This window comes from Phasianus colchicus, chromosome 7 (genome assembly GCF_987193195.1).
Source record: "Phasianus colchicus chromosome 7, bPhaCol1.hap1.1, whole genome shotgun sequence".
NCBI lineage: Eukaryota > Metazoa > Chordata > Aves > Galliformes > Phasianidae > Phasianus > Phasianus colchicus.
In genome coordinates, this window is record NC_143442.1 from 34,219,231 (window position 1) to 34,233,017 (window position 13,787).

The 13,787-nt window shown below is 44.8% G+C and overlaps 1 protein-coding gene across 3 annotated transcripts in view; it reads left to right on the forward strand.

The window, feature by feature from the left end:
* The window catches only part of UBE2F (ubiquitin conjugating enzyme E2 F (putative)), a 64,846-nt gene extending 51,065 nt beyond the window's left edge, over window positions 1–13,781 (forward strand). For 2 of the 3 annotated variants that reach the window (XM_031604562.2, XM_031604561.2), the window contains one exon: window positions 13,259–13,781. In XM_031604562.2, coding sequence (XP_031460422.2) covers window positions 13,259–13,309 — 51 coding nt within the window. In that variant the 3' untranslated portion in view covers window positions 13,310–13,781. Of the gene's footprint in view, window positions 1–8,978; window positions 9,125–13,258 lie in introns of those variants that run through there. The other variant, XM_090144501.1, reaches the window with a different exon arrangement.
* Window positions 13,782–13,787: the final 6 nt, after the last annotated feature.

Here is a 13,787-nt window from a genome sequence, read left to right on the forward strand (position 1 = left end):
TCTTGGTAATAAAAAGTTTTACTTTAGGATTGTTTCTGTGGAGATGGATTCATAGTGGTCATGTTTTTATGGAATCCGAAGCTGCCCATTAGGTTTCCTCTTAATTGCCCTACATAACCTCAGTCTTTAGGAAACTAAGCTTAAAAAATGTCCTCCTCCCAGTTGCGTGCTGTCTTTGGAGGCTGTTTTAATGAGTCTTCTGAGATGAATGTTTTCCTTGAATTGCTTGAGGAAAGTCTCATCCTCACAACTGAGCACGCCAATGTAATTCCATTAGAAATAGCATTAATAATTAAAACAGCAGTAGATAACAAATCTCACTGGAGAGTTTTCTTAACTTCGTAACTGTATGCAGTTTTTTGAATTCTTAAGTAGCAAACAGTTCAGCACTTCTATAGAACAGTCGTAATGTCTCAAAGTCTTCCTTGGGCTACTGTGTGAGAACCAGGAGCACCTGAGATGTCCCTGAGGGGACATGGCTGTATATCCTGAGAATAGGAAAGTCATCAAAAGAGGAAGTAGTCAGCAAGGGGCCTGCCTGAAAATAATGGTGAAAAGGTAAGAAAACAAAGATAGATCCTAGAATATCTCTAGGCATCCCTTTGGAAATATAGTAAACTGAACTGGCTGTGTGCAGGGTCACCAACCAGCAGACCAGGCTGCCCAGAGCCACATCCAGCCTGGCCTTGAATGCCTGCAGGGATGGGGCATCCACAGCCTCCTTGGGCAACCTGTTCCAGTGCCTCACCACCTCTGTTTGAAAGTCTTTTCAGACTTCACTTTATTTCCATTCATCTAATTTGATGTATCAGAAGACTAGACCATTAGAAATGTTATCTGATGCATCCAAATGAAAAGCATGATGTAAGTGTTGACTTTTACAGTACTTGCTTTGGAGACTAAGCAGCCAAGCAGTAACACAAAAATTAAAGCTTGAGAGCTTGGAAAACAAAATCATCAGCTCTTCCTCGTGTCTTCTGGTTCAAGTTAATTCACTTAGCTGATTCATAGAATCATCATTTAACTTCTCTATGTCTCTGTCACAGCTGTTCTTTTTTTACTGTACATTTTTATGTCAGAGGCATTTTGTGAGTGAGGCATCTGTCCATGCGGACTCTTGGTGCTCAATTTATGCTGTTAAAATGGTGATGGCTTTTTGGAGATCAGAGTTTCCATACTGACAGTAACCTGTCAGGATCTCTCCCACAACTCAAACAATGTTTTTCTGCTTTTGGATGAGATTTGCATGGAAAGCCCAGCCTGCTGGAGACGCAGTGAGGACGCAGAAATCTGTGCTTGAAAAGGGATTAGAATGCCATTGAGTATTGGATGACTTCTAGCATCACCAAAGTTTGGAAACGCAGTTTAAAACCATCATTTCAGGCTCAGGAGCTGCACTGACAAAGGGAGGAACTGAAGGATGACAGGTTTTGCCTCGCCTGGTGTTCTCAGCATCGTCCCCACTTTCCTGCTCTGTTGCTCATGTCAGAAATATGTGGTATGGGAATCAGAACCCAGGAGCACAGACAAAAAAAACCCCAAACATTAGAACAAGGTCAAGACAAGCATTCTATTTTCCAAATAATTAAGAATTATGTGAAACAACTCTTTTCCTTCGATGGTGTTTCTTGAAGGCTTTGAAAGCAGTTGAAACATTTTTATTTTGCAAAATATTCAAGACCATATGCATATGGCACAAGTGAAGCACCAGCTATACATCACACAAGTTATACCCTGATTGTATCCAAATGCTGTTTCTTAGCAGGTTGCTGTGGTTCTCAGCAGCACAGTCCATAAGATTTTATTGGAAAACTGTTGTTTTTTTTTTTTCTAATGCCTTCCCCCAGTGTGTTTGTAGAAGGTAATGCTTTATTCAGTTCACCAGTGTGCTGTCTATGCCCTGTTCTCTGTGCCAGACTTGCAGCCCTTGCCAGCAGTTGCCCATCACAGCCATGCATTTTGTTGATCTTCTCCTGTGTCCCAAGTGTTTGACATGTTGTATGCAAGATGTGCTGATGATATTCGAAAAATTCTGATCATGAATTGTAATTTTTACAGTTAATGGCAGTCAAGTTGTAATTCATTAATTTTCATTTCTTAAGCTTAGTGATGGCTGAAGACAAATAGCTGGAAAATACGCCTTGGAACAGAGAAATTATTTGAAAACATTGCCTCAAAGTTCATTTTGGGCTTTCTTTAAAACATTCCTTGTTGTTAGGAGCGTGTTTGAGCAGGTGCTGGAAGAGAAACCAGGTGTGGGGTGGTTGTGCTGGGTGTTTGTATGAGCCTTTCTCAGCTCCACGTCTGGCTGCAGATGGATGTGGTGGGGAGATGGGATGCAGCGTGCCTTAGTGACTTGTGTTGTCACCTTAGTGACACAGTGCTGAGAAAAAGCCCTTGCTTTGGCTGTTTCTGAAGGCATACAGGAGTTTGACTGGTTTCTGTTTGACTGGTTTCTCTTACTGCTTCCCTGGGGCTTTGGGTGCACAGAGAGCAGAGGAGATGCTCCTTCCTCAGAGCTGGAGCTCTCCCAGAGCTGGCAGTGCTCTTCCCTGCAGCAGCAATGGGAAAAATTACCACGATGAGACAGATCTGACCAGACACCTGGGCTGCTCTTTCTGCTTGGTGTGGGAGGCTTTTCAGTCCCTGCTACCAGATCTTGTTGAAAACCTTCTTGCTAAATTATCATTTACGTGTCTGTACGATAAGCTTGACAGTTCTGTTGGGTGGAAATGCTTTCCATTAAAACTGAAATGTTTTAGTTTGTGGTTTGGCTCCTGCTAACGAGACAGTTGTGTTTCTTGGTAACTCTTCTGTTCTGGGTTGTGCTCTCTGCTTTTTCATTTAATGATATTTCCTGCATGCACAGACCAAAGCAAAGCCCCCAGGTGTGGTGAGAACATCTGACTGGATGCCCGAGTTAGAAGAAAGCATTGCAGTGACCTTATGTCCAACCTGGAAGTCATCACCACAGCATCCATTTTTGCAAATTGAGGGCTCTGAGTGCACAATGTTACAAGTTACAGCTTCTGTTAGTGTACTGTGCAGGCTTTTTCCAAACTGTGGGTCTAAGTGGGGATTTAAAAGGTCAGTGTAGTTTTGTGATCTCCCACTGCAAGCTTTACACGCTTGCCTGTAGCAAGTCAGAGTACATTGGATCCATCTTTCCAGATAGCTGAGTGCCAGCATCTGTTCTGTAGCCCCACAGTGAAAATACCCAGCTGTTAGATGTGTTCTGTTCAGGAGGTTAAAAAGTGGGCACATTCTTGTACTGTTTTTCAAGTCTGTTCTCCAAATTCTGCCTGCTAGAGTAAGGGCATAGCAAACAAAAAGCTGCAGAAGTCTTTACAATAAACCCAGATTTCATCCATCAAGCCAGCTGAGTGGAGGCTATAGGTGACCAAAGCATGGTTTCATTCCCTCTAGAATATTGGGAAAGCATCCTTATCAATTTATTAGCAGGGCAGAAGGATCAGATTAATGTTTGATATTGCTTCTAAGCTTGGAAAACAAGTAAGTTATGCTGTGCATCTCGATGTGCAAAGTGCTGGATGCCATCCAGTTCTCTTTCAATTTTAAAAGCATAGAGAACATTCAGAATCCAGGTTGAGTCTTTTAATTTTGTGTTGATCGTATAGGAGCAGTTTCAGAAAGCTAACTGTGAGCTAGCTGTCCTTCCTGTTTCAGCATGACTCATGACATTGTAGTAATTATTCTTACAAGACACGGAGATGTAATGCAGACAGAATACAGCCTACCTGACGTTCTTCTCTGTCTCCTGTATGTAAGATCAAAGTATGGAAGGGAAAGGGAAGCTCTTAGTGACATGCTGAGCTAATGCATGCTGGTGTGACCTTGCATCAGTGAATGGAGATAAGAACAAAACGTGTCTTAGCTGTTACTGGAAGGATGTAACAAGGGATCTAGCTCCAAGGTGATGATAGAATCACTGAATTTCCCAAGATGGAAGGATCATCCAGTCCAGCTCCCAAGATGGAAGGATCATCCAGTCCAGCTCCCAAGATGGAAGGATCATCCAGTCCAGCTCCCTGTGGGTAATGGAGTTGCCTGGTACTTCTCTAATTGTGCAAGACTTACAAGATCTGGCACATCAGCTTATCAGCCTCTTTCCTGCTGAGTGCTTGTCAAATTTGTGACTGACAGCTCTATGCAGCTTGCTTGAATATCAACCTTCATGCAATTTATTTTGTAATTGATTGAGAGCGAATGAGTGGCTTCCTGTTCCAAAATGACTGGAGCTCCAGATGCAGGCACACCTGTCAGGCAGAGGCAGTGTGGGAGAAATTTTGTAGGGATACATGAAGAAATTGGGTCAATCAGCATTTTCCACGTTGCTTAGAGTACCTGCTGCTGGATGTTCCTTGATGAAAGGTGGCGATTGCTTGCTCACACTTTGCAGCATCCTGAGCATGAGCCTCTGCCAGCACTTCTGGGTGGGCAGCAGACGGCTCACTTTGGCACTGTGAAGGGATATCTGACAGTATCTTTAGCTACAAACCCAAGTTTGCATGCAATTCAGTCAAGCACGCTGAATATTTGTTGAAATAGTCTGAAATTTCACTTGCTGATCTGCAGTGTGTGGAGTAAGAAAGTGGCAGATAAGCAATGCAAAAATTCTCCTGGCATCTCTTGTCAGCACTATGCCAGCACCAACCTGAAATCCTGTGTCAGGAGAGGAAAAGGAGGGCAGTGGATGGGTTACAGCTGCCAAGTGAGGTGTTGTCAGAGGGTGGCTGTTCCCTGTGGGATCCAGCCTTGTGTTGGCAGGCTTGGGCACAACCTGCAAACTCAAGCATATCATACCGTGCCAGATACGTTGTCAGCAGTGTGAATATTCAGTAACAAAATCTGTAAAGCCAGGATATTTTTGCCTTCTGGAGACTAGAAAGAGCTTTATTTCAATACTGTAGACATTCACCACGTAACGTGCAAACTTCTTTCTGTGTGATGGATCAGTCAGCAGAGCCTACAAGTCAGCTATCACATGTGAGCCTACAGCATGGTGTTGAGTGTATGGTGTGTTCATAACCCCTGTTCTTGTAGCTCTGCAGTCACATGGCTGGCTGTGACCATCAAAGTCACTACTTGTTAACATCAACTGCCCATCCAGCACCCATTAACCAAGGACCCTACTGGATTTCCTCATCAGAGAAGGCTAGCAGCTGCTGTAGGTAACAGGTTTTCTTGCATTGCTCTAGCAGTAAAGCACTGCTCTAACACTGCTGGGGTATTAGCCTATCACCCAACTAAAAATAAGTCCTTTATAACTTCCAAAGTATTACGTTGCTTGTTGCAGAAAACAACAGCTGCTTCTGATTCTTTAATATCATTGAGCATGTGAACCTAGGAGCTGAAATCCCTCTTGAAAAATAAATAGGAGTTACATTTAATAGGAGGAATAGTCAGTAAACCACGCTTGGATGTGTTTTAGAAGGTAGGAACTGAGGGAGCAGTGCCCAAGCCATTGCAAGAGAAGATGAAGTTTGCAACCAGCTGAGGAATCTGAACATGGTAGGTCTGTGAGTCCCAACAAGATGCTACTTTTCAGAACTAAAATTGGCTTAAATCATCATGGTGCTGCACAGCTGAGACTCTTGTGCTTATGTTTTACTTTCTAACCTCTTAGCAGCATTACCCCACAGTCCAGTGCATGATGTGATAAACAGAGAATGGTCAGCAATGAAGACTGAGTTCCTAACAGTAACTCACCCTCATGTCTCTCCAGCTGTTGTAAGTATTGTATTCTTCAGGCAGTCCCAGCTGTAATTCCTTGGCTGGAGGAAAATTCTGTCATGCGTGTGATGAAAGTCAATGGCTGTTATCATGAAAGAAAGACTGCCATCAGGAAGGATGGCATCCTGAGCAGGGCAGTGCAGCACACACAGCTACTGAAAAAAAGGTGAAAAAAGAAAAGTCAGTTCTTGTCTTGATCATTAGAGCAATCCATTTACATGATTAGTGTCAATTATTGTAAGTGGGGAGAGATGCAGAATTGCAGGGCCCTTCAGGTTGTTTAAAGTATTCAGATTTACTAGAGTGTAAAATTGCAGCTGGGTAGGGGGGAGGAAGGAGGATTCATCCATAAGCTAAACAATCTGGTCTTGCACCTACTGGAATATGAGATAATAGTAATTAGGTGGAGAACAAAAGCATTTCTGTGGAGCTGAGAGTAAAGGAATTACTGAGTTGACAAGCCCAACAATTTTCTCCTCCATTTTTCAATATTAAAAATTATACTTGTAACAAATTATTCCTGTCTTTGGTGCGTCACGGTACGGGTAGATGTGTCAACCTCTGCCACAATCACTTCTGAAGGATTTCTGTTTTCCCTTGAATTCTCTGATAAAAGTTGAGCATTGTTTTGGAGACTGTCACTCTAATATTCCCGCGGCAGCAGCAAAATAATTGGAAGAGATATAAAATGATGAATACTGATGATAATGAGTAAGGAGATGCTGGGAAATTGTTAGGCAGCTGGCAGGTTACACGAGAAGCTTGTGGTTTTAATTTAACTTGAAGGTAAAGGTCTTGATACAAACATGTATTTCTTCTTCCTTGCTTACATCCAGTGTAACCAAGTAAACAATTCTGAATCACATTAGGAGGTTTGTCTGTTCTGTAACAGTTCTGAGACATTTTCAGGAGGCGTTTCACAAAGCAATGGAGTTGCTGAGAGAGGCACGACCCCCTGCATGGTCTGGTCCAGCTCCTGTGCTCTAAAGTCAGCTAGGGAAGGTCACTCAGCAGGGAAGCATCCAGTGGGATGTTGTCTTCAAGGCTGGAGAGCCCACACTGGCACGCCAGGTGAGATGCCCTCGGCCCATGAGGGCACATGGAGCATGCATTTTACTTTCATCCAACTGCTGGGGAGGAGACCAGAAGGATGAAGGAACTGGAGAGAGGAGGAATATCATGGAAGCTGCATTGTGGTGGGGTGAGGAGAGTAGCAGTGATAGTTTGCAAGTCTGCAGGCAGGCAGATCTTGTTGTCTTTGCTTGCTTGGATGTATGTTTTAAAGCCCTTTCTTGATTTTTGCTGGCTATTCTCCAGCTGTGTGGGTAAGAATGTGTGGGTTGCCAATAAGCACGCTGACTAAACGAGGCTTTATTCTGGTAGAGGTAACTACCCACCAGCAATTCAGACACCAAGGGGAGTCCCATTACTTCATACTGATCACAAGATCTGCATATTTTCGCATGCATCTGTCTTTTTTCCTCTTCCTTGTTCGGCCCTATTTGAATTCATCAGCAATCAGACAGTGGTATGCAGTAATTTTTAGGGGATTTTTGCTCAACACGCTCTTTGTCAGCACCACAAGCTCTTGCACTGATGAGAGAGACTTGTGCTATTCAGATTGCTATAGTGGTAACTGAAGTCAAGGCTTTGAAACGACTGCTGCTTCATCTTGTATTATTAATTCTCAAGGAAACAGTACCATGGTTTAAAAGAAAACAAACAAAAAAAACTCAAATCATTGTTGAATTCTGTACTGTATCATAGCTGACTTTGCGGTGTCGCTCATTTCTTATCAAGAAATTACAAGGAAAAAGAAAGTGCCCACGAATTTGCTGTGGGACGTGGGGCGATGGGAGAGAGGAGTTTGAGATGATAGGAGCAGTTCTATATATACCCAAGGAAACAGTAAGGAGATACTGCTATTTGAAACTTCTTATTGTAAGAAATGTTTTGACAAACGTTATGATTAATCGTTACAACACTTCAGGAATCTCTTGGTCCTCACTGATACTTCCTCTCTGGCTGAGGTATGGCAGGAGACTTCGGGACAGCTCTCCAGATGGTTCTTCCTACAGGATGATCCCGTTAATCTTTGCCTAAAAAGTGCATATGGACATCAGTAGACTACAGCTTGACTTTCTTACTACCTTCGCCCCTTGTTTCGCTTTATTTTGTTGTCTCAGTGCCTCTGTTTTACCTGGCATCTCAGCTGGCAGTCCCTGAAATTGCTGGAGCAGATTTGTGTGTTTGAGTTGCAGTCTCTTTCAGACTTGCAGGTTCTATGGAGTGCCAAACCTTTCAGCACAGCCCTTCATCCCACAAACACAGCTGACTTGTTGAGCCAGGACAGCCGCCTCCATCCCTTGACCAGTTCCACGTACATTTTATTCTGCTGCTCTTCCAGAGAGACTCAGAAAGAGTGACCAGAATAGATCCGTGCCTCCAGGAACTCTCCAGCCTTTTGATTTGTGCATCTAAGAATTTAGGACACAAATTAGTATGTTTTTATCTTCAGCTTGTTCAGAGCTGGACTTTGTCAACGGCTCGATTGATGCAATTGGCTCTTAGCTCAAGGAAGAGCAGGCAACAGAAAGGCTGCTTGTGCTCGTCAAGACAGGGTATTGTTGCAGCTAACAAGGGGAGGCATGCCCACATCTCGCTCTCATTATGTTTGCTTCAAGCTGGCATTGTCAGACCCTCATTTTAATGTTGTTTGCATTGCAGAATATTTGAGTCAGTGCGTTGCTTAGATTAGTGCAGCCTCGTCCTTGCTGTGCTGTTTTACATCCTCGTGTTTCAGCTTCTGTTGGACTGGGATCTGCCTTTGTCCATTGTTGGGTATAAGGTTTTCCACTTAACCTCATTCCCGTGTTTAAACTGATAGCTCCACGCTGCCCCTGGACATGCTGAGATTTCTCTCGCTAATAGGAAGAAGCTGGTTCTGAACATTCTCCTCAAGAATGGTACAAAACTGTGATGTGATGGAAGAGTGAGGGCTTTATAACCTTCTTCAGGTAAAAAGAAAAAAAAAAAAGTAGCTTGCATTTATTCCTGGATACCGAGCCAAGTATCTCTGTCCCAACATTTTCTAAGAGGGGTTATGAAACGCTGAAGAATTGCTCTAATTAGATGCACCCACAAAGTCTTCCTGAGGTATTGAAGCGGGTTTTTTTGGAAGCTGCTTAATTTTTGTTGTTTGTTTTTCGTTGCTTTGATTGCAGCTGAGCTGTCTTAGTAGGAACAACAGAACCATCCCAGTCCAAACCAATCTTTGCAAAAGAGCGCACCCTGTGAGTCATTGCATTTATTTATCTCCTTGTTTACTACAGTAAATCCTTCACTTCCTTAGCACGGCCAACCTCCCTGTTTGATGGTGGTTGTGCTGAAATTGCAGTAACCATGAAGGATCTGCATTTTGTTTTCCCCCAGCATTTGTGCATTTTCCTTGGATTTCCTCCCCATTTTGTGCTTTATCCATACAGCAGCCTTGAAGCCTTCCCCTGCTGAGCATAAAGTGCATTAAGCAGTGTGTGCAAACGAGCAACGACACAACTGCTAATTGTGCTAACAGATGGAAATAGCAAAAAAGTTCCTCTGTTAATTCTAATGGTATTTACAGAAACCATTACCCACCTTTCATAACGCTTTGATTACGGATGGAGCCTCTTTCTGCCCCCCTGAAGTTGGTGAAGCTTTTGCAGATGGTTTGACTGGCTGAGGTGATGGCAGAAATGCAAAGGAAATGCAGATGTTGGAAACCTTTTGATTTATGTGTGTTAGGCAGGTAGGTGGCTTAGAAGGAAAGCTTCTGTTTCACTTTCTGCAGACAAATGTGTGGCTTTGGGAGAAGTCTGTGCTGAGCTCCCCTTCCCTGTGCCTCACTGTGTGACCAGGCCATGACTTGTGGAGGGGATGACTTGCAAAAACTCTCTTGCCAGACCCAGACAACTCCGATTTCCTCCGCTGTGGTCATTTAGCCATTAAGATCTCAGATCCTGAAGACATATCCTCTCTTGGGAGTGAGTGGCATCCTCACAGGTGGAAGTGTGCATCTGTGTAATTGGGATGATTGAGGTGATTGTTTTTCAGGGCTGTTTCCTGCAGGCAGCTCCAACAGCTGTATCAGCAAGGCTTCCAGGAGCAGAGCAGCTCTGTGCTCGCCGGTGGAAGCATAAGTTTGCCCAGGGCCACGTGGAAATGACTCAAAGCAGACCCAGGTGGTTGTTCTTGTCTTCAGCAACCTGGCTAAAGCGTAAGCATTACGAAGCAGATCAGAGTCAGAGCAAAGCCTGAGTCGCTTGGCTCTGCAGCTGTAGGACCAGAGGACTCCCAGGAGCAGAGTGAGGGCTCCTCTTTGGAAGGTGAGGGTGGTGGTGAGGCTGTGCTTGGGCTTGGACCTTCCTCTGCAGGACTCAGCTGTAGGCCCTGACCACCTCAGCAGCTTTCACCTCCTAATCCATGGCCTTTTTGAGTACTGAGCACCTCAAAGTGCTTCACTCTGCACAGTGCACATTGGCCTCCTCCCTGAGCAGCAGTCCAGCAGGTACATCAGTGCCACCACTCGCATCAATTCTGTCACCTGGCTGTGAGTGCAGCAGCCTGGGTGGAAAAAAATGTCCAAAAACTGATGCTGTGGGGACTGCACCTACTTGGTGTGAGTGTGGCGGGGACACCTGTGCTGTTTTTCACCCTCCCTTCTCTCCAAGTCCACCTTCATGCAACTGAAATGTAATCACAGGGCTCAGAAGATTTGTGAAATGATGTAGAAGCTGAGCTGTAAATAAAACAGTGCCAAGAAAATCACAGCGAGGTAGGAATATGGATTGGAACAAGGCCTGGGACTGGAGATCTTTGTGTTTCATTCAGCTCCTTTCTAAAAGAGAGTGGGAGTGCAGGGGCTGATGGGTGTGAAGACTCATTTTTTCCTACAAGATGGAAAAGAAAGGTTGCTCTACATGTGTTCTGTGCGGTTCATAGGCAAACCTACCCAGTTCTTGTGTCCTCCTCCCAAAGCACTGAGTGGGGCTGAGCAACGTGAGCAGATTGTGGCTTGGTGACTGCTAGAGCCCAGTGTTCCACTAGCATGCCTTTCAGTGAAGCCAGAAAGAGGGTCCTAACAGAAATCATTTGGGATTTAACCCTGCTCATAAACTTTGGACTAAAATAACTTTGTGTTAAAATAGTGAAGGTTTTAATTACTATTTTGTGTTATTACGTGGGTCCATATTCTTAAAAAAAAAAAACCATCTCTGAGACCACAACTTTTTCAGAAAGCTCCAAGCTTGTTGTGTTCAAACAGAAGTTCAATGAGTGCTGAACTTCGGTCTGTGCTGTAACCCAGTTTTCAGCACAATGATATTGTGAAATATGTTGTGGCTCATATATCACACTCTTCATCTGTTGATTAATTCTGCATTTCCCTTCAGCTGATTGATGCCCCAGTATGATTCTCAGCAGATGAAGCAGGGATTTGGCCAGCATTACTCATGCAGTACATACTTCCCCATGGACCCATTGTGCTCACGTACCGCTCTGACCTCCCTGCAGCTCGGGGCAAAACTGCTTTAGGTCTGCTCCAAAATGGCTTTTTGCTCATGCGTGGGTCTGAAGCAGACACTGCCACGTCGTGGGTATCCACCAGCTCTTGCTCATCTCTTGCTGTCTTCTGCTCACCTTCCAGCCCAAGCAAGACAGGGCTGCAGGTGCTGCTCGCAAGTGCAAAGCCCAGCCTTGCTTCTCCCCACCACCCCCACCCCACTGGGAAACCCATGGGCAGCACTGGCAGCCTCTTGTTCCATCTGTCAGCTATCTCGAAGCTCGTGAAGGAAACGCTGCGCCGTGAAGTTGATGAAAGGCAAATTAAAATTAGATTTCCCCTTTGAAAAGCTTTAAAAAGTATTTCCAGCACTCCCTGATGGCCTTTCAAAGCTTAATGGCTGGCTGGGGTTGCTTCTGATGGAGTGTCGTGCGCTGCAGCATCCGTGCTGCTGTAGTCAAATGTCACAGCAACCATCAGCCCTCTCCCCTTACAGTGGCCTAACAGTCCCACTGAAGGGCACGCAGCTGTCCCAGGAGGGACAAGGCAGGAGCCCAGCGGATGGGTCCCTGGCAGCAGCAGTCACCCATTCTTCTCCCTCTCAGCATCCAGATCATGGGATGCAGGACTTAGGATCAGCCTTTGTAGGGTAAAACGGGGCAGAGAGCAGCAGGGCTCTCGCCTGACATGGTGTTGGGTGCTTGCATGCACTGCCTGCACCAGCCCCGCTCCTGCAGGATCCTGTGCTCCTCTTTGTCATGCAGAATGCAGACTGCTCTGACTAATTCCTTGCTTCTGATTATTCAGTGCTGCACACGAACAGATGTGCACGTAGGAAAGCGCACACTGTTAATCAGGGACTGTTGAGCCATATGGCATGTGAAGATGGAATATTACAGCTCCGTAATGAGAACCTCCTTCACACACAGCAAGGACAGCCGTAACGCATTCTCACCAGTGCTGTCAGTTCCTTCATCTGCTGATAACATGTAAGTGAGGGCGTGGAGTCCTGGAGCACCCCTTGGCCCAGGTCCAGCTCCTGTGAGTTGAGTTCAGAGGCCCCGTCTGTCCATTTAAAAACATGGGACTCAGTCCTGAGCCACCTGTAGGTACTGTAGTTACAGTAAAGATGCAGCTGGCTCTGTTGCATGTTCAGTGGTATTTCTTGGCCATGTTCCCAGCTTGTTTTAGGGCAGCAGGCATCAGGGAGCCCTCTGTTAACCCATTCAGCTCCCAGCAAACTGGGGCCATAAACAAGAGTGTCAGCAACCCTAGATGGTTGCAAAACCAGAAAAAAAAAATGTGTTAGAAAGAGCCTTAATTTGTATTACTGTCCTGAAAGATGGGTGGTGTTGCCTCCTTGCACTGATGTGTGGAATCAGACCTGATGGTCCTTACGGGACCCTTCCAACTCAGGTTATTCTGTAATCAAGCTCCATTCCTCACTAATACAGTGAGCCCAAGTCTTAGTGTATCAGGTGCAGTGCTGTGACTGACGTGCTCTGATGCTGTCATTGCCCAAGGAGAGTCTGAGTGCTCGTTTTGCTGCTGTGAGGGATCAGCCTGTAATGCCCAGGGTGCCCACCGTGACAGCAAATGAGATTTCCAGCATGGTTTGCCATTGTGAGTAATCGTTCCAGTTTGCAGCAAAGCAAAGCAGCCCACAGCTTATCAGAGCTGAACACAAGTTCAAGGTGTCACTTATTTTTGGTGGTGTGATATTTCTGCAGACTCGAGGTACCTGGAGACAGCCTGTGGCTCAGGAGCATGTTGTTTGGAAGCAGCTCCTTCACAAACACCCCAATGTGATGCACAGCTTTCCTATCTGCCGACAGAAGATTGGAGCTGGTGTTACATCCCTTCCTTTGCACACTTTGTGTGCGTGGGGTGTCTGTGCCTGCTGAGAAGAGCCATCAGTGGTGGGTGTTCATTTCGGGTGGTAATTCTGCCTCTGCTTCTCCCCAGGAGGACTTCAGGAATAAAGTTGAAGATTACATTAAACGCTATGCGAGATGATGAAGGGCGACGGCCGGCAGGACCACGGCTTCCATGCTGCAGAGCTGTCTTTAACTTCAACAACACCAACCAGAAGAAAACCAGCCCGGACTGTACCAGTCCCGTGTCCATGTTGTACCGAAGAAGAAACCTAACTTCATAACTTGTCCATGTTAAAAGGAGAGTTCAGCATAAATACAGCAAGAAATTGTGTTCGTTGGTTGAAAAAAAAAAAAAAAAAAAAAGAAAAAAAAAAGTTGTTTGCTTACTTTTAAAATGTTTACTCTTCTGAACTGTACTGTATATCCTGTTGATGAGATATGCTTGAGAAGTTAAAAGAAATCACTATTGGAATTGTAATTACACTTTTTTTTTTTTTTTTTTTTTTTAAACCTTATGCCTCGTTTGGGGAAAAAAAAAAGACAAAAGCAAGCAGGTGGTGTGGGTTTGGAACACTTCAAGTTGGCAATAAAATGGTCTCCTGTGAACCAAATCACAA